Source organism: Heterocephalus glaber, unplaced genomic scaffold (genome assembly GCF_053883595.1).
Source record: "Heterocephalus glaber isolate CG9 unplaced genomic scaffold, H.glaber_assembly_v1.0 deba00001461, whole genome shotgun sequence".
Classification (NCBI taxonomy): Eukaryota; Metazoa; Chordata; class Mammalia; order Rodentia; family Bathyergidae; genus Heterocephalus; species Heterocephalus glaber.
Window position 1 is genome coordinate 170,167 of NW_028258308.1, and position 24,970 is coordinate 195,136.

General features: G+C 38.9%; 1 protein-coding gene and 1 long non-coding RNA gene across 3 annotated transcripts; one reads left to right on the plus strand and one right to left on the minus strand.

Moving 5' to 3' along the window:
• Positions 1–2,580: 2,580 nt before the first annotated feature.
• LOC110350021 (uncharacterized) lies at positions 2,581–24,957 on the minus strand. Its single transcript, XR_015453416.1, has 4 exons — positions 24,061–24,957; positions 21,347–21,417; positions 13,246–13,359; positions 2,581–4,319 (listed from the first exon to the last, which is right to left on the minus strand). It is a non-coding gene; the product is annotated as an uncharacterized LOC110350021 (long non-coding RNA).
• Positions 10,220–20,736, plus strand: Apela (apelin receptor early endogenous ligand). 2 transcript variants are annotated; one of them, XM_021261211.2, is made up of 3 exons: positions 10,220–10,451; positions 11,798–11,887; positions 18,358–20,736. In XM_021261211.2, the coding sequence occupies exons 1-2, from the start codon at positions 10,376–10,378 to the stop codon at positions 11,884–11,886; spliced, it is 165 nt and encodes a 54-aa protein (XP_021116870.1). In that variant the 5' UTR covers positions 10,220–10,375; the 3' UTR covers position 11,887; positions 18,358–20,736. The 2 variants fall into 2 exon arrangements, with proteins under 2 accessions (XP_021116870.1, XP_012928847.1); XM_013073393.3 differs by lacking the exon at positions 18,358–20,736 and adding an exon at positions 16,844–17,144 and having other exon boundaries at positions 10,224–10,451.
• Positions 24,958–24,970: the final 13 nt, after the last annotated feature.

Genomic DNA, 24,970 nt, shown 5'->3' on the forward strand with positions numbered 1-24,970 from the left:
TGAAACTCTTGGAAACTGATCAAGAAGACTTTCTATACTCTGCTAAACACATATTCATTAGCGCACTACCTCCCTAATGTTTGACACATGAAACCTTTGGTCTAAAATTTTTCTTTTTTATAAAATGCCACAAAATTTCTGCATACACAGAGTGCTCATTTCATATTTATTGCATGAATTCATGAACCCTCTTAAACTTTCAGTTAAGGGAAGTCAAAGTAGAGCTGAAAATTAGGGCTTCATAGAACTTGGGGATCTGTCAACCTAAAAGTCTGTTTTATTTTTTAAACAAAGAATCTGATAAAATAATTTGACCAAAGCCAAATGACTTAGTGACAGATGCCAGAACTAAAACTTTAAGTTACCTGACCCCTAAGGTCATGTTATTTTTATTGCACCAAACTACCTTCACTTTTGATCATGAACAAAATCATCAAGCCCAAGATTCAAAAATTAAGTTTCTGTTTTCTGTGTAAAGCTACACTCTAGGCCTTTCAAACTCTATAGTTCAACAAAGATTAGAAATTCCATGAATCTGTCTTAAATATGCCCTTAAAGAATTCCAGCAGCTTATTAGCAGTTTTATATCATATATAATTTATCCAATAAATGATAACTGTTGCTTAGGAGTCACTTGGATTTATGATGAAAATTCCTAAGACTGTTTTTGGTAAAATAAGCACATAAGCAAGGTTAAAAGTATAGGTGGTGAGGATAGATCCAAATGTGTCTCACTTATTTTTTTTTTTCCATTTAGTTTATTGGTACATTTTAGGTATACAATACAGTTACATTCCTCATTGGGATCTTGTACCTTTCCATGATGTATCTTGGTTCTTATTTTTTCCCCATTCCCCTGCCCTCCCTTCACCCCTTCCACCCTTCCCTATTTACAAAGACTTTGTTTCCATGTTTTTCTTGTTCTTATAAACTTTACTAAGATCTCTCCTTTTCAAATGAATGATTTTTAAAATCTCATTTGTTCATCATTAGAAAAATATGTAAAGATCACCAATCTCCCTTTTGATGTACCATAGAAACAAAAGGGTTTTTTTGTTTTGTTTTGTTTTGTTTTTGAGACAGGATCTCACTATGAGATTCAAACTGGCCTTGAACTCACTATGCAGCCCAGGATGGCCTCCAACTTGCAGTGATTCTCCTGCCCCAGCCTCATGCAGGCACGTGCTGCCACACTTAGCTAAAAAGTCTTCTTGATGCCATTTGGTCACTTAATGCAGTAGCCTAGATGAGAATCATTACAGTGCAGAGAGGGTAAGAGTGTTCCACAAACATTGCCTACCTCTTTATTTTTGTACATGACATACTGAGAGTCTATTGCACCCATGACCAAGTTAGGTTTTCAGGTTTTCCAGACATAAGAGGGTGAGGAAGATATCCATACTCTCAAAAGTGTGTGCCTTTTTTGGAGCTAGGGATTCTTGTGAAAATATATGCTTTGGCTCATATATTAACTTGATGCAGCATTTATAATCAGTAATATTTTTTTAACCAGCACATGTGCCCAAGAGGATCCTGGAAAAATTTTTGTGTGAATATTGTACTGAATCAATGTTTTACCACACTCAGTATTCTAATTTTATACATTTGACATCTCCAACATGTCTCTTCACCATTTCCTCTAAGCAGGGAGAATGCCAATTTTGTTTACTCAAATTTTCAAAACTAAGTGTCTTATTTACTATGATTCTATCAACTTTTATAAGTTAGGTTGTTAGCTTTCTCCTCAGTGTTGATTTGAGACTCAAGAGTGGGACAGTGGATAATAAAGGCAGATTTAGGAAAACTAATGTAGGGAATGAAAACTTTAAAAATGTTGCATTGGTCTGGACCCAGAACTGGTCAAAATGGAACCAAGGATCAAAAGAAAAATGTATAACAAAACCCAGGTCAATCAATGGACTGGTGTGAAATCCATTAAGAGTCAGAAAGCAGAGAAACCAAAGAATGGGAAGTCAGAAAGATATAAGACAACATGCAAATACCTGAAGTGAAAGGCCAGGTATTGAGATGGGATAATTGACACTACCCACGCAATCAGGAACCAAAGAAGAAACACTCTTGGAAAGATGTGCTCCAAACCACACTCTGTCCCCACATGCATTAGTGTTAAATGTTTCCATGTGTGGGCAGGAGCTAATCCCAACACAGAGACAAGTGAGTTAACCCATCAAGAGTAAATCCAGATAACATTAGTTTACTTTAGCATAGCAGTAAAGTACTTGGAGAGGAATTTCACTAATTCATTTTTTCAACAGTAAGATACTGAAAATATGACATTGAAAAAAACAAATTCCTGCCTTCATGGAGTTTGCATTTTATAGAGCAGGGATGGGAAACCTTTTAAAGCTTGCAGTGATACAAACAGCTCACTGCAGCACACATGCCATAGGTTCACCACCAGTGTTACAGAGGTAGGCAAATCATAAGTTAGAGGACATAGTCAGAGAACACAGATTTTCAGACTCAAAAGGTAACATGGATTTTATCCTTATTTAAGTCAAGTTCCATAAATTGCCATTCTTATATTTGCTTTAATTTCTAAACTTTTTAAATTTTCATTTTTTCCAAGTAAATATTTTTCACATGTCCCTTTTTTATTCTAATATTCACTTCTGGAGCCATAGTATTTGTATGTATGTATATATGTACGTACGTATTTAGTGGTATGATTGACCCCAGGGTCTTCACACTTAACTATATCCCCATCCCTTTATTTTTTATTTTCACACAGGGTCTCTCTAAGTCACTAAGTTGCCCAGGCTGGACTTGAACTTGCTATCGTCAAGGCTCAGCCTCTTAGAGTGCTGACATTACAGGTGTGCACCATCACACCCAGCTGCCCTAGGGTTTTAAATTCTCATCCATGCATTTATTTTTTTTAATATATACATTTATTGGTGCATTTTAGGTATAAAATACATTTACATTTATCACTGGGTGTTTGTACCAGAACATGATGTATCTTAGTTTTTATTTTTTCTCCCATTACCTGTGCCCCATTCACCCCCTCCATCCTTCCCTATTTACACAGGCTTTCTTTTTTTTTTCTTATAATTTTTTCTTTCTCTTCTTCCCTTTCCCCTTTCCTTTCCACCATGCCCAAACCCTTGGACCTTTTCTTATTTCAAATTATCAATTATTCATTTTAATCATTTTCATCCTTATTTACACTTTCAATTTCTCACACTAGAGAAACTATTTGGTATTTACACATGTGTGTCCTATTTTTGTCACTTAAGAGTATAGCCTCAATATGCATCCATTTAGCTATAAATGTCTCTAGTTTCTCATTCTTTATGGCTGAGTAGTACTCCATTTTATAAAAAACCCACATCTTCTTTATCCAGTTTCCAGTCGACGGGCACTTGGGCTGTTGCCAAGCTTGAGCTATTACAAACTGTGCTGCTATAAACATAGGTGCACATATATTGCTGTGGTATGATTCTTTTAATTCTTTGGGGAAGATTCCCAGTAGGGGAATAGCTGGGTCAAATTGGACCTCTAGTCCTAGTTCTTGGAGGTATCTCCATACGGATTTCCACAGTGGTTGCACCAATCTACATTCCCACCAAAAATGGAGAAGGGTTCCTTTCTCTCCACAGCCCCGCCAGCATTTGTTATTGGTTGAGTTCTTGATAGCAGCCATTCTTTCTGGGGTGAGGTGGAATCTCAGTGTTGTTTTCATCTGCATCTCTTGAATGACCAGTGATGTTGAACATTTTTTCATATATTTATTTGCTGTTTTTACTTCTTTGTCTGAGAAATGTCTGTTCATTTCAGATGCCCATTTTTGAATTGGGTCTTTGAATTTAGGGGGGTCTGATTTTTTTTAGTTCTTTATATATTCTTGATAGTAGACCTTTGTCAGAGGTACGGCTGCTAAAAATTTCTTCCCACATTGTAGGTTGTCTCTTAGCTCTGCTGGTAGTTTCTCTTGCAGTGCAGAAGCTTTTTAATATGATGAGATCCCAGTTGTTGATTCTTTGTGCTAGCTCCTGTGCTACTGAAGATTTGTTCATAAAGTCTTTTCCTATTCCAATATCATCAACAGTTCTACCTAACTTATCTTCCAGCAAGTTTAGTGTTTCTGACTTAATATTTAGATCTTTAATCCACTTTGATCTTAGTTTAGTGTGTGGTGATAGGTATGGGTCTAGTTTTAATCTCTGACAGGTTGAAATCCAGTTTTTCCACACCATTTATTAAACAGTCTATCTTTCCTCCAATGAGGGTGGTTGGCTCCTTTGTCAAAGATGAGGTGACTGAGTATGTCTGGAGTTGTTTCTGCATCTTCTAATCTATTCAATAAATGTAATACACTATATTAATAGAGTCAAGGACAAAAACCACATGATCATCTCAATAGATGCAGAAAAAGCATTTGACAAAATCCAACACCCATTCATGATAAAAACACCACAGAAAATTGGAATAGGAGGTCTTTATCTCAACCTGATTAAGGCTATCTATGAAAAACCAACAGCCAACATCATACTAAATGGTCAAAAACTGAAAACGCTAAAATCAGGAACAAAACAAGGATGCCCACTATCACCACTCCTGTTCAATATTGTTCTGGAAACATTAGCCATAGCAATTAGACAAGAGAAAGAAATAAAAGGAATAAAGATAGGAAAGGAAGAAGTGAAAATGTCATTATTTGCTGATGATATAATACTTTACACAGAAGATCCAAAAAACTCAGTCAAAAGTCTTCTAGACCTAATTGACAGGTTCAGTAGAGTAGCTGGATACAAGGTCAACACTCAAAAAACAATAGCCTTCTTATACGCAAATAGCAGACTCATTGAGAGAGAAATTTGGGAAATAATTCCTTTTACAATAGCATCTAAAAAAATGAAATATCTGGGAATCAACTTAACAAAGGAAGCAAAAGACCTCTACACTGAAAACTACAGCACTCTGAAGAAGGAGATTGAAGAGGATATAAGAAAATGGAAAGATATCCCTTGTTCCTGGGTAGGAAGAACCAATATAGTGAAAATGGCCACACTTCCAAAACTACTATATAGATTCAATGCAATGCCAATTGAAATTCCAACAACATACTTCACAGAAAACAATCCAAAAATTCATTTGGAAACAGAAGAAACCTAGAATAGCAAAAGCAATTCTAGGCAACAGAGACATGCCTGGGGGCATCACAATCCCCAACTTGAAACTATACTACAAAGCTACTGTGATAAAAACAGCATGGTACTGGCAAAGAATCATCCATGCATTTAAAAAATATCTCCTGATTCTAACAGTCCATTCAATTGAATATTAATTCAATAGTTCTAGATTCTGGTGAGGACCTCAGTAGGAGAAACAACACTCTCTCCATCCAAGAAACTGTATTCTGCAGGAATCCCTGTGTCCTCAAGAAACTGTCAGAATAGGAGGGAAATATTACAGCCCACAAGGGAGGCATTAAATACTATGGTGGTGAAAAGGCTATGATAACAGGAAATTTTCCAGATCCCCAGAACAGAATTAAAATTACTTTCAGGTGGCAGGAAATGCTTATAGAGGAAATCTAACAAGTTTTATATGAAAATTTTATTAATTTGAATAAACATTAAATTCAAAATAGGAACTATATCTGGCCCCTCATTATATCCTGGTACCAAGCTAGAACATAGCTGAAGTTTAAAGTACTTAATGGATACCTGTGGCACTGATTTCTTTTCCCCTTTTGAGGTGCTGGGGATTGAATTCTGGGCCTTCTGCAGGCCAGACCAGCACTGTGCCACTAAGCTCCTCCTCGGACCTGTCCAGTTTATCTTGAATGACTAAATTATAGCTCTGAAGAACTGGCAGGATCAAATTAAGGAAAATTGTGACAGACAGAGCAGATGTTTTCAAAGAAAAGAAACACATGGTGTGTTAGCTTTTCATCACTGGGACAAAATACCTGGAAAAAACTTATAGGAAGAAAGATTTATTTTGGCTCATGATTTCAGGGCTTGCAGCCAGGGTGGACTAGTTCCTCTTGGGGCCTGAAGTGAGGCAAGACATCATGGTGGAGGGACATGGAGCAGAGGAGACAGCTCAGGGCAGCCAGGCTCAGAGAGAAGAAGGAGCCAGGGTCCCAGGGTGTCCTTCAAGGGGACCTTCCTCCAACAAGGTTCCAAGTCCTGAGTCTCTTCCCATCCCATAGTGCTGGAAAACAGGCCTTCAGTACAGGAAACTTGAGGGAACATTCTAGATCCAAACTGTCACACACAGCATGAGCAAAACAGGAAAAGAAGAAAAGATGGGAGCAAAGAGCAGCCTGAGTTGAATGAAGTAAAATGTTCACAGAAAAGGTCACGTTGGGAAGTTGAATTCTTTTGGCCTGAGGTGTAGCTCAGTGGTGGAGCACTTTCCTATTAGGCACAGGCTTGGGCTTCAGCCAAGTGTTGAGAGTGAGAGGAGATCAAGGGGAGGTCCTCTGAAAAGGTGGGAAGGGAGAAGAACAATCTAGGTGGATTCCTTATTTCAAACACCTAGCAATGGGGATGACAGAAATGGGCAAAGGAAGAAATGCTTGGGATGCAGATAATACTTTTGGAGGAAAAGAGAAAGATGGAATAGAGAAGGTAAAAGATGAAAGTGGGAAAGGAGACAGGAATTCCTGGGGCAAGTGAGGGCACAGGATGAAAACCCAAGGGGTAAGAGGCCTAGCAGTGGATGGACCTAGGCTCGTCTTGACTTTGCTATTAGTTATTTAATTTTGGGAAAGTCACTTACTTCTTGAGGTTTATTCTCACATGTGTAAAATGGAGATAAAACTTAAAAAAATTATGATGGTGTAAATAACTTTTGTTAAATATGCAGCATATACCACCATATTTTATTAAATTGTATATATAGAATATATGTGCTTATAATTCTATATTCATATCTATGTATTCAATTATATTGGCTTTTCAGGGCTGCTTTAACAACCACAAACTGGATGGCTTAAAACAACAGAAATTTACTCTTTCATATTTCAGAAGACTAGAAGTTCAAAATCAAGCAGGGCGTGGTAGCACAGGGCATGGTGGCAGTCGTAGGACATGGGAGGCTGAGGCAGGAGAATCACTATGAGTTCAGGCCAGTCTGAACAATGTATCAAGACCCTGTCTCAAAACAAGAAATCCAAAATTAAGGTGTGAATAGGATTGACTCCTTCTGGGGACTCAGAAGCAAATCTGTTCACACCTCTCCCTGACTTCTGATTATTGCTGGCAATCTTTGGCACTTGTCCCTGGGTTGCAGCAGCATAACTGCAATTTCTGCCTCTGTCACCTGGTATTGTCCCTGTGTCTCCGTGTCCTCTTCTTGTAAGGACAGCTAACATATGGAATATGTGATTTAGGACTTACTCTACTCCAGTATGACCTCAATTTTAAAGGATTACATGTCCAAAGGCCCTATTTTGAGTTTCAGATTGACATGAATTTTGAAGGGACACTATCCAACCTAGTATAAGAAATAAATTACAGGGCCAGGGATTTAGCTCAGTGGTTCCGCTGCCTGCCTCAAAAGTGCAAGGTCCTGAGTTCGATCCCTGTTACCAAAAAAAAAAAAAGAAAGAAAGAAATTATCAATTTATTTTTAAAATAGCTTCAATAGGTTAGTTTTAAATAACTGAAATTTGGATTGTAGCAAGGAAGATAATAAAATGGTTGAGAGTTCAGGTTGTGGAATTTGAATCCCATCTATTCCCTTTCCCTCGCTGTTAGTTTACTCATCTGGTAAACAGGTAGAATAATATCTCAGAGTGGCTTGGGGTGGATTACTTGAAGTATATATGAAACACACTTAGCATGACACAGGCTGGGCGGGACAGTGTTTGGCTCAATGGAAACAGACATGGTACAAGTGGGTAGAAGATGAGGTTACTGTTCACAAAAACAAGGAAGATTCATCATCTGGGTGCAGCTGCAGACTCACAGTACTATTTGCAGAGCCAGTTGCATTGTTCTAACTTCACTTTTCTGCCAAGATTTCTCCACACCCAGTTATTCAATGCTAAGATGAATGATTTACCACTTTTGTTAACTTGATTTCCACAGAAAGGCTGGATCTTATGTCACTCCCCCTCAGTGTTGGACCTTTCTGTCCATCCATCCGCTCTACAATCATTTCATTACTGTCCTTTAAAACTGTTTAGGGCTGGAGATTTGGCTCAGTGGTTTCACTGCCTGCTGAGCAAGCTCAAGGACCCGAGTTCAATCCCCAGTACCAAAAAAAAAAAAAAGCAACTCTTTAAACACCATCATCTTTTTTGATTGGTTTTGAGTTTTCTTGAGACAGAGTCTCGCTGTGTAGCCCAGGCTGGCTTGGAATTCATGATCCTCCTGCTTCAGCCTCCCAAGTGCTGGGATTATAGGAGTACACCACCATGCCTGGCTTCTTTGATTTTTAAAGAACAATTTAAAATATATAAAGAAATGTCTAACATTTCATAAACTTAAAAGATTCTCACTAAATCTCTGTAACTGTTTTGGTAGAAAACTAAATATTTTATGTGAGTTTAAGGTGACAAAATTGATGTTCTAAGTGGTTACATGACTTTGACACTTTGTTCTATCTTGATTGATAAAGATGTAGGATAACTATCTTTTATAGCACTTACATCAATCGTATTCTAGAAATTCATTGTTGATCACCTGATAATAAAATATAGAAATTTTAAATCAATATTTGCTGTCTGTGATAGATCATTATCTTATTCAAGAAGGCTACTGAACCTCACTGAAGTTACATTGCTAAAATTTATATTGCCTCTGGTTGCTATGATTTAACAGTTGAATCTGTTAGTTTGTAGTTTTCCAGTACACTGTACAAAAAAGGTGGGCAGGAGATTAAAATCTGAACAAATTCTTTGCCTTTCATAAAAAAAAAAAAAAATTTGGTACTGGAAATCGAACTCAGGACCCTTGCACTTGCCAGGCAGGCACAGCACCAGAGCTAAATCCCTGGCTCTGAAAGTTTTTTTAACAAAGTGATGTACAAATATAGAAAAGTAATACCTTTTAACACTGTTTCTGTTCCCCAAACAGGCAAATATTATCAGAATTGTAAGAAAGTGATTTTAAGAATTGTCTGCTATTGCCTGTTATAAACTGCATGCACAACTAGGCACGTGAGGAATTTTACAGACTGACTTGTAAAATCAAGACAAACTGTTTATTTATTTCAAACCTTAGGAAGTCCAAGGTTGTGTACCAACCACCTGAATATAAAGAAGCCAAACACAACAAAATCCCTGGCAGATCATAAGATGTTATACATGCTTTAGGTTTAGTATTTTGGCTCTACTTGTATATCAGGGTGTATTTACACTATCTTTTAGGTTTACTTTATAGTAAGCAGAGTAAATTCTATTTATACCAGCTATCTATTACCTATAAGGAAGCTTTTACTACATATGTGCAAAAGACTAGGCTAGGTTGCTTTTTTTCTTCTGAATTCATTACAAAATGAACTAAAAAGTTCTCTCTCCATCTCTAATTTCTGTTACTGTGATGCTGGCCTGGTATTTTACTCACATAAATTTATAACAGAGCACAGATTTCATGTGTTTGTGGCATGCCTAAACTTCCTTCTTTAAAAATTTGGACATTTGTAAATGGAAATTATCTCCATTTCTTTTTAAATTGCACTTTAGAAAATAAAAATATAAACACTTTGCGGATTTCAGAACATCCTAAACCTAAGGCATCTTTAATGATAAAAACCCACGCAAATTAAGCAATTTGGAGATTTAGTATAATTAGACACTGCTTTGTAGTTGGCTTGGTAAAGATAAAGCATTTCAGCACAAATTCTGCACAAAGCGTTTGGGAATCTTAAGTCAGAAATCAGAATTCCTTGAAAGGGACAGAAGAGACTTCCTGCCATTTCCATCGGTTTCTGCATGTGGCACCAATATGGGCAACGCAAAGTTTAAACAGATGCAAATGCTGAGGAGAGGAGGCAGCATCATGCTTGTTTTACATATTTCTCCATAGCCAGACTGAATTTAAGTCCCTCTCCTCCGGACTTCCCCAGTAGACTTCCCACTGAAATTACTGCAAGTTTGAATGGTCTATTTCACCAATATTTGCTTATGGAAATAAAGGGGAGTGAAGGGAGAGGAGGAAAGGAGTGGAGGAGGGGCTTGAGGAGGGGCTTGGGGCGGGGGAGGCTCTGACCACAGCACAGCGCACCAGTAACCTTGTCTGATGTGATCATTAACCTCTCTGGAAAACGCAGCTGGCAGTTCTTGGAGTTTGTCATTAGGATGTGAGGACAGCCACACCGATACTGCACAAGCTATTTACAGATTTTTTGGTTTACTTTGAGAGCTATTGCTCCACTCGTGTGTGGCACAAAAATGAGATTTCAGCAAATTTTTTGTGTATTTTTAATTTTCATGATGAGTCTCCTCCTTATCCACGGACAGAGACCAGGTAGGACTTTGATACATTTGTACTGAGTAACTTGTTTTTATGCCTGTTTGTGTCCCTGCGTTTCTGCATGCAATTGTTTATGCTAAAAGTCACTTAGGTGTGTTTGCAATTAGTGGTATCGGGGATAAACATGTAGGATTTTGGAAGCATGTTATCTATCTTGTTGGGGTATTATCTGGATTTTTTTAAATGGCTAAAATATTTTACCACCCTTTTTCTAAATCCAAAGAAAATTATAGATATGTGCTTCTTACAAGTAAAAAGAAAAAAAAAACAAGTAAAAAGAAATGGAAATGCTGGCCTCTTCTTTACAGACGTTAATAAACAATGGATTTTACGGTAAAATGCAAAACTCAAAGCAGTTTTATCACGAGTATGTTGCTAGCTGGAGGAGGACAATGATAACTGAATTGAAAGCATGTAAAAATCATAAAGTAACAAAATGCAGATGATATCACAAAAAAGCCAATACTTGCCATTCCTAGTTATATAGTTAGGTATGTCACTTAAAACAAAAAAGTTCAGTTTTTATGACCAGTGTGCTTATAGAGCCAAAAATATCCATGGTTAAGATACATAAGATTAATCTACTTGACATCTTTTTCATGGATGATATCAATTATGTTGTATTTAACCAACAGGAATTTAGTAGACAATTATTCTAGTGTGTTTTTATTTCAAAGCCAAATACTTGAGATTTCAAAGCCCTGGTAAGGAAAAATATGGGAAAGTTAAAAGTTTCCTGACCAAAAAAACTGTAAACTTTCAATAGGAAGGTGAATGTACACCCAAGCATGTTAACATCATTCACTTGATAACATACAGAAATTATCATTTCTGGTAATAACTGGTTAAAACTTCAGATTCTGCCTTTAGTTCATTAGGTGTCTGGTTCCTGAGGTTATTTCGTGTCCCCTAGTCTGTCCTTTTTCACAAGTAAGAAAAAAGTTCCAAGTCAGCAACTCAGAGGAAGCAATCTGATCTCTTATTGTTTACAGCAATTACTATTCTAACCATTACTACTTTTCTGAAATACATAACACTTCAGGTAATGTTCTTGTAAAATATTTGTGATTGCATAAAATGAAAAGCCTACAAGCAGTTAGGAAGAAAATGTATAAAAAGAGAAAGACATTACTGCCAGATCTTGTTATTAGCTATTAGAAATATATCTTGCATATCCGTATGTATCATATTAAATTTTGTTTAACAATAATCACATATGAACAAATAGCAAGTAACTACAGCACAGTTTGGCTGCAAATAGACTAACACTGTTACATTCTCCAGGTTACTCAACAATTCACTTTCTTCAAACGTTGCTAATATTTCTTTCTTTCCTCCAGCTAATTTGGCCCTGAGAAGAAAGCTACACAGACACAACTGCTTTCAGCGGAGATGCCTGCCACTCCATTCCCGGGTGCCCTTCCCCTGAGGTATTTCTGACAGAAAGTCCTTGTGCAGCATTTAATCAGCCACACCAAAGAAGACCTATTTGCATTTTGTAGTACATGATAATAGCTGTGGTTGAAGTAAGTGTACTAATGTATGAAAGAGTGAAAGGAGCTGATGCTTGGGAAAGGCTTTTAACTAAAAGAAGAAAGTGGGATAGATAAGCAAATTCCTGGTCATTGTCAAATCTGAGTGATAGCTATATAGAATCTAACACTATCTTCTGTGATTGAAAATTTTCATAATTAAAACAAATCAAGCATCATGGGAATTTAAAAATTATTTAAATGTGTGTTTTGAAAAACACTGAAAGCTCTAGATATTATACAGAACAAGCACATTTCCCACTTAGACCACTGTGTCCTTGAAAGCATTTGGATGATTTATCCATTGACACCATAACAATGACAGACTGGCCTCAGGAATACTTTTTTTTTTTTTGTACCAGGGATCAAACTCAGAACCTCACACTTGCCAGGCAGGTGCTGTGCTGCTGAGCTAAACCCCCAGACCATAGTTTAATATATAAAATCAACTTAATAGCATGGCGTCTTCCCAGCCTCACTAACAGTATTGGTCTTGATGGTTGCATCTTGTTTTTTTTTTAACTTTTTTTGAGACAGGGTCTATGTATCTCAGGCTGGACTTTAACTCACTGTGTAGCCCAGCTGGCCCCAACTCACAGCGATCCTTCAGAGTGCTGGGACTACAGGCATAAGCCACCACAGCCGGCCTTGATGGTTACATTTTTAAGAATAAACTCTGACTAGAATTTTGCTACTCCCTTTTTGTCACTACAAGGCCAGTGTTTTCATACCACCACCATCTCCAATAATATGGCTTGCAGCAGTTGGCTTTAAACAATGCCAAAGTTTAAGTCACTTCATACTAAACTGACATTCCATTGTAATTATTGTGAGTTCCTTAGTTCATCTGAGATATTTCTTCCTAAAGGAAATACTACAAAAATATCTTCAGGTAGTTAAAACACACAAACATTTGCTAAATTAGCTTATTCAGTTGGTCTGTAGACTGTGGCTTTTATGGCAACATTCAATCAATGGGAAGAAAGGCTGCAATGCCTATTGTTTAATGAGTGCTTTTCAAACCCAGTGAAAGCCTTGTAGTAGAAAAGTAAATAAAGGAAGAGCAGTTCAGTAATAAGCATTTATCAGAGGTCTTAGACAAAAAGCCAAGTTCTCTATCTGTAACAAATTACTCTTTGCTACCAAAATATAGTAGATTTGGTGGAGGACTGTAGAAAAGATACAGTAGGAGGTCTCTGAGAAGCCAGTTAATAGTGATTGAAATATGCTTTAAAAGGGCTAATACGCTAACATACCCTTTTGTGTTGTGGATAATGTTCCCAGCAGAGCTTTTCAGTCTCACGTATGAAATATCAGTAACATCTTTGCTCAGGAGGAGTGAAGAAGTTCCAGACTTTCCCAGCACTCTTCTGTAAATGGCAAAGAGGAGAGGAGCATTGTACAATTCAAGAGAATTCCTCTGTAGACTGAGAACTATACCTTGCAAGATACAAGTCTTTTTAGTTAGCCCCAAGTTATCTTGGCCTTCTCCACAAACTACCCCTCACCAAAATCAAGGCTACAAGGAAATGAGAGAGTACAGAAATTTGATTTGTCAAAGTTAAGGGAAATTTTGATCTATAAACCACCTTTGTCAACCAAAGAGAAATTTAAGTGAAAGCTATGTAAACCATCTAATAATAACAATTCGTTTATCTAAGTTGGCTGATACCTTTATGGACCTGCTTGGATTACAGCACCCACTTTTTCAGGGTTTAGGCTAGTCTTATATCCACTACAGTTCTCTGAAGAATGTGTAAAAGTTACCTGTTGTAATCCAGTCATTATTATAAGAGCCAATATAAGATAAAAATGAAGGTAAGTTTCCAAGGTCATCGTCAGCCAGCATGAATAATAAATACTACCTTCAAATTTGGTGATAAAATTCTCACTGTCCTAAATATTTTCCTACTTTCTCTGTTTTGCAACAATGCCTCTTTAACAGTTGGATAAGGAAAAAAAAAGAAAAGGAAAAACCCCCAACAGTTGGATAAGGGACTAGGTACTGGGCTCTAAGGCAAAAATCACCTTTTCATTTCTCCCTCTCTATTTTCTGCATGCTTTAGGTAAAATCACATGTGGTTATTTGATTCAGTTAGGGTCAAGTAAGACTGTAAAAGGATAGGTAAGCTAAACAATTGACTTTGGAAGTTTTCCAAATTAACCCTTTAGAGTGGCTTAGCACTTTTGTATATTTCACTGAATTCCCTATTATCTCTTTTCTGTTCACTTGACAGTTCCCAGACCTCAGTGATCCTCAGTGTGATTTCCTAGCCTGTACAACTGAGTCAATTAGGTAGCAAATGTGCGCAGTTTACAATGACTTTGATTTTTTTTCAACTGAAATATGTTGACATCACCTTGAACCCCAAGTGAATTCCAGTGGAAGAGGGAAAGAGCAGGGTTAATAGGAAATACAAAGTTACGGTTATTGTTGAAAGCAACAGAGTGGGAAATGAGGTAGGGGCTTAAGATTAAAGTGACTTCCCTTTTCCAACAGCAACTCCATCAGTGGTTTTATTTGTGAACATGCACTCAACAAAGCTACATACCTTATTAACACACACTTTATTTAGCTTTCTAATAACAACTGTAATATAATATGTGTTCATAGTGTAAAATTTATTTCTGAAGTATAAAAGAATGTAAACTTAAAAGCAGAAGTCCTCATCCTACCCTACTGCATATTTCCACTTCTTAGAGGAATGGCTATTGAAAAGATTTTTGGCAAAAGTGCCTTTTAATACATAATTTTTAATTACTGACCTGTCACTCTTGCTGACCATTCCAAATGTGCTTCCAGTTCCTGCCTTGTTCTTACCCTGCCTGCCTGTCGCCCTTCCAGCACTGCCCTTTTTCACACCACTCACTCTACCTCTTGGCAGAGAGAAACCCAACTCCACCTCAGCCCCAAGTTCTGCTTAGTCTAGCACTTTAGCCGCAACCTTTACAGGGCTCTGGGAAAGTACTCTTTTGCACTTCCGGGCACCTCTGATCCTCATTCAGGTGTACTTCAAACCTTTAATCACCTGGAGTTTCCTTACACTTTTTAAACCTCCTCTTCCAACTCACAGCAAGAGGTAACTGCTTTCTTTGTGGAAATAATGGGATCATCGAGGCACTCTGCCCCAGAGTGCTCTCTAGTGACCTTCTGTTTGTATTCCTCCCCATAGGCAAATTCCCTCCAAGTGAGGCCTTTTCCTTCCCTCCTGTTTCCCACACTCTGCTCCCCTTTTCCTCCTGACAAAGCTCCCTGTTGACTCCTTCTGAATCCAGTAAACACAATACTGTCCCAATTTCAGTTACCTCACCACAGGTCACCTGGCAGAGTGGGTTTTAGCTTCAGTCACACCATGCTCCCCTCTAATTCTCACTAGGATAAATCCCTATTCCTTTTAGGACTTGTATGGGGTGGCCACTTCCTACTTGGAATCCCCTCAAGCTCATGTCTGCACTGTACTTGGGAATCTCTACCCTGGCCTGGGAGACTTATTCTTGCATTGCAGTTTTTTTGCTCCAATGTCATGCAGATGATTCTTTATATAAAAGGGTAACATCTCACCCTGCCCAAGACATCCCATTCTCCTTTTCCTGATCTGTTTTCTCCATGACACCTAGTGCCACTGTGTTAATATGTTTACCATCTGCCTCTCTTCTTGATATGGCAAGTTTCATGAGGACAGAGACTTTGGTCACAGTTATGTACCCAGTGACTATGGTAAGCTCTCAAGGAATAATGAATGAATGAATGAATGAATGCCTGAAAGTGAAATTTTTAATTCTTCCCATTCAGATGTTTCTCTTATGTTCTCAGAACTTAGGGAATACCCATAAAACTACAGTGTATTAGATGTTTGCCATGTATCAGGCACTGTACTAGGAAATACATTACTGGCATATTTGAAGTAAAATTCTGAGCTCAGTGCTCTGTTATTCACTTCAAATTTGTTTCCCAGACCTGTGGTTTCTACGTAGAAAAAAGTTTTTGAATCTGCCCCTCTTTTCCTTCTCTACCTTCTCTTATCTCAGTGCCTATTTTCTCCCTCTAGCCTGACTTCAGCTTCCACTTTGGGTTCTAAAAACTGCATTTTTTTTTCTTTCACCATCTGATCTTTCTAAACTGAACATTCAGTCACATCTAGATTAAAATCCTCCTCTCTTCCCTTAGCCTTTCAGGACAATAAGAAGTCACAGAATTTGACAAACAGCTTACAAAAGGTACCCTCCCGTCTCCTCTGTCACCTCTTTTCCCCTTCCCTCTCCAGAGGAAAAAGACCTAAGACTGTACCACCTGTATTCAACCTCTGGCCCCACAGCTCACTCTGGTGGCCACTGCTAAGTCACCTGCTATCAACCTCCACCTTCCCAGATCTGCAGAATGGAAGGAGTTTTGCTGCTTGACCTATCACAGTCATGTTTGGCACACAGGAGTGTGAAATAAATACTACCTAGAGGTTGTATTATTACCATAACCCTAAAATCAATCCACTCTTTGCCTTTTGCTACCCGGGATCAAACTCGGGACCTTGTGCTTTCAAGCCAGGCAGCAGAATCACTGAGCTAAATCCTCGCCCCCTGCCTTTTGCTTTTTCAAGCTACCCATCTGCCTATACTGTCCTGTTGTTAACTCTTTTCCTCTCTCATTCAGTGATGCTTCAGGAAACTCTTCTTGCTTTTAATACCCTACCAATCATAGCAGATGCTCCCTTTTTGCTCTCAGAGCAGTATTTGTGCTTCCATCAAAGTGCCTGACCCATGGTGTTATAATACTGTAACGGACACTGCCTTCCTATTTGTGCCAGCTATAAATCCCTGAAGGCAGAGGGTAAATGGTATTCATTTTTGTATCTGCAGCCTGGAACACAGTCAACATCCCATCGATATTGCTAAAAGAAATAAAATGAAACCTGTACGTCTCAACATTTAAGACCTTCTGTCATCAGACTCCAGCATACATTTTCAGCTTTATTTCTGGATATCACCTGCCAAGTGGAACTGATTCCTAACTCTCCGCCAGAGACCTTTCAACTTCTAGGAACCCCTCCCTTCACTGTACCAAGTCTGAACTTTCTCCTCCTCCTGGTTCTCTTCAAATTTCATTTTTATTCTCATGAAGCCTACTCAGACTCAAATAAAATAATCTTCTGTTCTCCCAGTGATTGTGGTTTTTTTGTTCTTTGAGGCAGGGTCTCACTGTGTAGTTCAGGCTGGCCTCAAACTCAGAGTGATCCTCTTGCCTCAGCCTTCTGAGTGCTAAGATTACAGGCATGGTGATTGTGGTATTATTAGTAAGTTTTTTGTTGTTTTGTTTTGTAGCCGTACTGGAGACTTGAATCCAGGGAACACTAAGATATATCTCAGCTCTTGGCTTTTTTGTTTTTGTTTTTGTTTTTGTTTTTTTTGAGATAGGATCTCACTAAGGTACCCTGCTGGCCTTCAACTTTGTGACCCTTCCGGTCTCAGCCTCCTAAGAAGATAACACTGCACCCACTTACTATTTCCTTTTAAAAACTATCTAATATTGGGCCGGGGATTTAGCTCAGTGGTTTCGCTGCCTGCTGCACAAGCGCAAGGACCCAAGTTCAATCCCTGATACCAAAAAAAAAAAAAAGCTATCTACCATATTCTACTTTATTTCTTTTCACTTTGTATGTATGTATGCATGTATGTATATATTTTGCAGTACCACAAAAAATGAAACAAAAAAAAATCAAAATTAAAGATAAAATAAAAATGCACACCACATACCTTTTGCTTCCTTTTTTTGTCACTGAGTAAATAAAATTGGATGAAAAGTAATGTCATGTGAAAGCTTCCTTAATAGTTTAAATTGAGGTCAGGCTTTAAATTCAGGTTTATAATCCTATAAACCTATAATCCTAGCACTTGGGAGGCAGAGGCAGGAGGATTACTGCAAATTTGAAGCCAGCCTGGGCTACATAGTGAGTTCAAGGTCAGCCTGAACTGCATAGTGAGCTCCTGTCTCAAAAAAAAAAAAACAGGGCCAGGGATTTAGCTCAGTGGTTCTGGCGCCTGCCTTACAAGCACAAGGTCCTGAGTTTGATCCCCAGTACCAAAAAAAAAGTCTAAATTCAGACTTTTGAAGAAACATGAGGGCTGTATTTGTATTAAAAGGTAAGCATATTTAGCTCAGTGGTTCTGCCGCCTGCCTTGCAAGCTCAAGGTCCCGAGTTCGATCTCTGGTACAAAAAAAAAAAAAAAGGTAAGCATATATAAAGGTGCTTACACCACTGAAAGGCACAGGGAAATTTTCACAACTCGCTGTCTATTGAATAAGAAGTTAAGCACCGGTAAGCTGGCATGTTGGACAATACTTTTCTCTCTGATGTCTGTGTCTCCCTCCACAGAGAACCTGGAGCTGGTGGCCTTGGGCCTGCAGGAGGGAAGGAAGGGGTGGTTCACTTCACTCACTGCAAGGACTTCACTGTGACATCTACATGACTCCTCAGACATTACTGTCCAGAAAGCATCCAGGGTGGGTTTTTTAAGAAGGAAAATTATGTAAGTTGAAAAGTGAAGTCTGAACCACCATTATTTGCCTTCATAACAAAAATCTCTCTTTTTCTGCACATTATTATTCTTACACAAATTAAAAAGGAAAATATTTTGTAATGTTTTCAAACTCTGTAATGGTAAAAAGTATAAGAATTTAAAGGGTTTTTTTCCCTACTCCTATAATTTTCCAAAAGTATGCTTTAAAATATTTAATCTAAAATCAAATGCACCGGGGCTGTAGCTCAGCAGCACAGTGCCTGCCTGGCAAGCGCGAGGTCCTGAGTTTGATCCCTGTACCAAAAAAATAAAATAAAATAAAATCAGATACATTGACTGGATTTACAGACTAGGGAGAAAATAATCAATTCATTAATTATTTATACTGGAAAAAGTTATTCTTGTCATTTTATATGGTAAGCTTTAGTGTTTATAAAAGTATGATATTGTATTTTATAAAGGTGTAAAAGAAAGTATAAAATACTAGTTGTAGTTCATTTTATTCTAAAATGGAAATGCTCATTTCTGAGTCTTTTTCTCATCTTGTGATTATAACAAGCCTATGTTTGATTTCCTCTGAAGTTCTGTTTATGCCCTTGATTATTTTGTACAGGTAAAAAGACTTGCTTAAAGGTAACATGTAAAATGCAGTCACATCCAAGGATGTAGCTCAGCAGCACAGCACCTGCCTGGCAATCTCGAGCTCCTGAGTTTGATCCCCATACCAAAATAAAATAAAATAAAATAAAATGCAGTCACAGCCAGGCATGGGAGGCTGAGGCAGGAAGATTGCCATGAGTTTGAAGCCAGCCTGGGCCACATAGTAAGTTCAAGGCCAGCCTGATCTACATACCAAGACCCTGTTTCAAAAAAACAAAATAAATAAAATAAAATGCAGTCACATCAATGAAGTCCTAATGGCAGCATCTATAGCTCATAGATGAGTTTTCATCACTCTGATAAGCTCTGTATCAGTGGTTTTCAACCTGCATTGGTGAAATATGCAAAGAAATTAGAATGAATTTAGGGGTATTATTTCCAAAAAATACGTGTCTCCTGTCTATATCTGAACTGCACCAATAACTAGGTATTCCCGGGCCCGGGATTTAGCTCAGCGGTTTCGCCGCCTGCTGCGCAAGTGCAAAGACCCAAGTTCGATCCCCAATACCAAAAAAATAAATAAATAATAACTAGGTATTCCCAAGTGATTATATATGCTAATTTGTATTTATTGAAAGATTTAGGGCTGGGGATTTAGCTCAGTGGTTCCATTGCCTTCCTTGAAAGCAAAAGGTCCCAAGTTCAATCCCTGGTACCAAAAAAAAAAAGAAAGAAAGATTTAACTTAGTGCTACAAAATTTTAAGTTAATTTCAGGTAAGACATTTATAAATTCATGTTTTTTTAAACAAATTTCTTTTACTTTGTGAATATTATAGAGTAGGGAAGTCATTAAACAATAGCCTTTATTTTGCTAAAATAGAAGTTTGGGATTAATATATAAAGAATTTTAAGTAGAAAATCTGACAATTTCATGGAGTTTGTCTTCCTATCAGTTTATTGAAAGTGTCTTTGGAGATGGAAAGTGCTTATATAGGACACTGATTACACTGATACACACACAAAATATCTTACCTCATTATTTAGATATTACTGGGGAAATCCTAAATAACTTTTTTACAGTACTAGGGATTGAACCCAAGGCCTTCACACTGAGATATATCCTCACCTCTTTTTTTATTTTTTATTTTGAGACAGGATCTTTCTAAGATAATAAATTGCCTAGGCTGGGCTCAAACTTGAGATCTTTCTGCCTCAGCCTTATAGCATGCTGGGATTATAGGCACATGCCATCATGCCTGTCCCTAAATAATTTTCTATAGAGATTGCAGTTCCACATGTGCATCTGAGTAGAAACATGGGCTACTGTCAACTATGTTGAAAATAGGTACTCATTTGTATAAAAAATGCTCTATGTAGTTCACATAATATTCACTACAAACCCACACTTTATAAAGTACAGAGCTGCACAGATTTTTTTTTTTGAGATCCAACTCAGGGCCTATGCATTAGGCAACCGCTCTACACTGAATTAAACTCCCAGCCCAGATTGTCATATTCACCAAAAAAGTTAAAAATTAGCCTTACTATTGTGGAATTAAATCGTTACAGATTTCTGCTTATACAACTTCAATAACTTCAATAAAACCCTGGGTGATTTGAGTGTGTAGTTGTCCTTTCTTTGTTTAAGAAATAGAGTGTTGAGTATAAGATGGTAGAAATGTTCCTGATTCTTGTCTCTATCTCCATTGTTTGCTCTATTCGAGATTATCACAGCAAAGGCAAAGAGAGAAGGGGAAGGGGGACTAAAAATGAATAATGTGTGATACTGTCTTAGTTACTTTCTCAGTGTTGAGACACAATACCTGACACACACAACACTAAGGTAGAAAGGTTTACTTTGGCTCACAGTCTGTAGCGCTTTCGGTCCACAGTCAGCTGGCTCCAAGGAAGGGCAGAACAGCAGAGGAGAAGCAGCCCATGGCATGGCCACAGGACACAAAGAAGGACGGAGGGAAGGAGGGAGACAGCCCCTTCCAGGCCACGCGCACAGTGAACCACCTCCTCCACCAGGCTTCACCTCCCAACATGATATTTAGCTATAAATCCAGGGACACACATCACACCGCTGTGATCCAATCACCTCCCAAAAGCCCCACCTAGGAGTGTATGAGGCTTTGGGATACATCCTGATATAAACCACAACCAATATGTACATGTACTTCCCCAAGATGAATATAATTTTTATGTTCTGCAAACATACATCAATAAAAAAGTCCACTCACTAGTGGTGTGTCCATTGCAAGTGGCAGAACAGAACAAACAGGTCCTTGACAACAGAACTGCATCTTGTTCACTGTGGAGGTAGAGGATGAAATCAGAGCAGTATCTGTGCACTTTAAAGAAATTTTTATGACTCCGTATTCATTTTATGTGTACTTGCCACCATGTATGTGGCTTTATAATATTCTTCAAAAGGTTTTTTGTTATGTAGCCCAGGCTGGCCTCAAACTTTAAAGTTCACCTTACTCAGCCTCCTGAGTGCTGGATTACAGGCATGCACCACCACCCCTAAGTTTTTTGTTTTTGTTTTGGCTTTTCTGAGTCAGGTTTCACTAAGCAGTTCAGACTGGCCTTGAACTCACTATATAGCCCAGGCTAGCCTGAAACTCTCAGGGATCATCCTGTCTCAGCCTTCTGAGTGCTGGGATTACAGGCCTGTGCCACCACCCCTGGCTAAATCTTCTATTTTTTATTATTATTATTTTTTTTGGTACCGGGGATCGAACTTGAGTCCTTGCACTTGCGCAGCAGGTGGCGAAACCACTGAGCTAAATCCCCGGCCCTCTTCTATTTTTAATATAACATTTCCCAGAAGGACATGTTAGGACCTCAGTTTCCAACCCATTTTTTCCCAATGAGATGCAAAGCTTGTGTTTCCTAACTCAGTTCTGCTTATCTGAATATATAAACTCTCAATCATATCTGATATATAAACTCAATCTTAAATATCATGAAAAGACTAACTGTAGTTCTTTACATTTGGCATTAGCTTCAACAAAAAACTTTAAGAATTAAGAAAAAAATATTAGCTTCAAGAATAAAAAAGTTCTAAACTTGCAATTAGACAGAAAACCAATCTATTTTCTGTGCAGATGCTCTTCCCTCTGCTGCGATTACGGATGGCTATTCTCCAGATTGATTTCTGAGGTTCTGTTACCAGAGAGGGAGGCTGGCAGCATTTGCCCATAATTCCTGCTACTTGGGAAGCTGAGGCAGGAGGATCATAAATTCAAGCCCATCCTGGGCAATTTAGTAAGACCCAGTCTTAAAGTAAAAAAATAAAATTAGAGGGCTGGGTGTGCAGGCCCCTGAAGGGAGGGAAATAGTGATTGGCTAGGACCAGAAAGAACAGAGACCAAGATTACAAAACCTCTCAGAGACTAACAGGGATGAAAAATATTCCTTGGCTGAGAAATTAGTTTATCCTGCTATAAACTTAGATGTTTTTTCATTTGTTGTGCTAGGATTGAATCAAGGGTCATACACATGCTAGGTAAGTGCTCTACCTGAGCTACATCCCTAGCCTCTCAAATTTACAAAATAAGAATCCATTGTGTAACAAACAACTTTCATTTTTGCTTTTTTGAGGCAGGATCTCCCTATGTATTCAGGCTGGCCTGGAGCTCGCTATGTAAACCAGGCTGGCCTGGAACTCATGGCGGTTCTGCTGTCTCAGCCTCCATAGTGCAGGAATTACAGGTGTGTGCCACCACGCCTGGCTTTGTGTGTGTGTGTGTGTGTGTGTGTGTGTAAATGGTGCTGAAACCCTGGTACACTCTACCACTGAGCAACCTCCTCATCTCCTTTTTTATTATTCTGACAGACTGAATCAAAATTACCGAGGCTGGCCTGGATCGAGAAAGTTTCTTGTCTCAGCCTCCCAAGTAGCTGGGATAACATCATATTTAAAATCATATTTAAGGGCTGGGGATTTAGCTCAGTGGTTTGGCCGCCTGCCTTGCAAGTGGAAGGTCCCGAGTTCAATCCCCAGTACCCCCCAAAAATAAATAAATAAATAAATAAAATAAATAAAATCATATTTAAAATGCTTCACTGGCTTTCTCTTTCCACTTGGTAAAAGTCAAAATTGTCAGGGCCTGGGATTTAGCTCAGTGGCACCGACGCCTGCCTGGCCACCACAAGGTCCTGAGTTTGATCCCTGGTACTAAAACAAAACAACAACAAAAAACAAAAAATCAAAATCTTCAACTTTGCCTAAAAGGCCTTTTGGCATTGACTTCCCTATCTCATCATCTGCAGAAAAGCCTTTGCTACATACTACACCCTTGTTTTCTAAATTTTTTTTTTTTTTTTTTTTGGTGCCAGAGATCAAACTCAGGTTCTTGCGCTTTCGGGGCAGGTGGTGGAACCACTGAGCTAAATCCCTGGCCTTAAATTTTTATTTTTTTGAATTCACTTTGCTACATCCTCAGCCTTTTTTGTTTGTTCGTTTTGTTTTTTGAAACAAGGTCTCCATATGTAGCTCGGGCTGGCCTCAAACTCACAACAATCCTCCTGCCTCAGCCTTCTGGTGCTGGGATTACAGGTGTGCCCCGCCACGCCCATCTCCTCAGCCATTTTTGAAGCAGGGTCTCACCAGCCCATAAACTGCCCAGGTTAAATGCAAATTTGTGATCCTCCTGCCTCAGCCTCCCAGAGTGATAGGATTACAGGCTTGTGCTGCCACAACTGTCCTCATTTCTCTTTAGTGCAACCAAATGACCTCTTTTATTCCCTTGTGTCCTAAGTACAAAGCCCCTAGGTTCAATCCGTAGGCATTAACAGGATCCTTATAGGCCCTTGCTCGGGCCTTTAAGATTTTGCTCTCCAATTTGTCCAAAAAATTCATAATCATTCAAATTCTGCCTTAAAAAGCCACTTTCTCAGGAGAGACCTAGGTGAATGTGAGTTGGTGAGAGGAGCAAGATCTACTCACCACCCATTGAGATGCAAACTGATGCAAACCGCTCCCAGCTCCTTTTTGCATTCCAAGGTGAAAGCTCCTCCTCTAAAACCACCCTGCCCCCTGAAGCAGTTTTCTAAGGAGCCCTCTACTTCCTCGCACTCTGAGAGGGAGGGTCTGATGGGGAAGCTTTTTGTTATGTGTTTTGTTTTGGTGGTTGAGACAGGGTTGCAAAGTTCAGGCTGGCCTTGAATTGAACTTACTACATAGCCCAGGCTGGTCCTGAACTCCAGGGATCCTCCTGCCTCAGCCTTCCCCCACCCCCACTACAGGGATTATAGGCGTGCACCACCACCCCAACTAGGATGGTGAAGCTTTTAAAACCTGCCCCCAAGGCTGGGTGTTCAAGGCCGGGCTGAACAGCAAAGCCAGGCCCTGTCTCAAAAAACAAAACCAAAAAACAACCTGCTGAGCAGAGGACGGCGGCTCAGTGGTACAGCGCTTATCCACCAGGTACAGGGCCTCCGTTCGGTTCCATCCCCAGCAACGCAAAAAGAAAAAAAAAACCTAAAACCAGCCTGCAACCTTACTGTGATACTCTGATCGCTCATACCAACAAAAAACACCGTCATAGGAAACTGAAAAAGGCCAGACACGGTGGCACACAACTATAATTCCAGCGCTCTGGAAGGCTGAGGCAGGAGGACCGTAAATTCGAACCTAGCCTGGGCAGCTTAGCACTTTAGCAAAACCCCGTCTCGAGGAAAAATAAAAAAGCCTGGCTCAGTCCAAAGGCCCGAGTATTCACAATATTAAAAAAAAGAAAAGAATCTGAGAAGGGTGCCAACTGGAGTTATAAAGGTGGGTTCAGAGCGACCGCGGCCTCACCGCTGAGGGAGCCACCCTATTCCCCTCAGCTCCACCTCACGCTTAGCCCTAGATA

Coding starts and splice junctions, on each gene's coding strand:
- Apela (XM_021261211.2), top strand. CDS start 10,376: ATGAGATTTCAGCAAATTTTTTGTGTATTTTTAATTTTCATGATGAGT. Junction 10,452..11,797: donor TATCCACGGACAGAGACCAG/GTAGGACTTTGA, acceptor TCTTTCCTCCAG/CTAATTTGGCCCTGAGAAGA.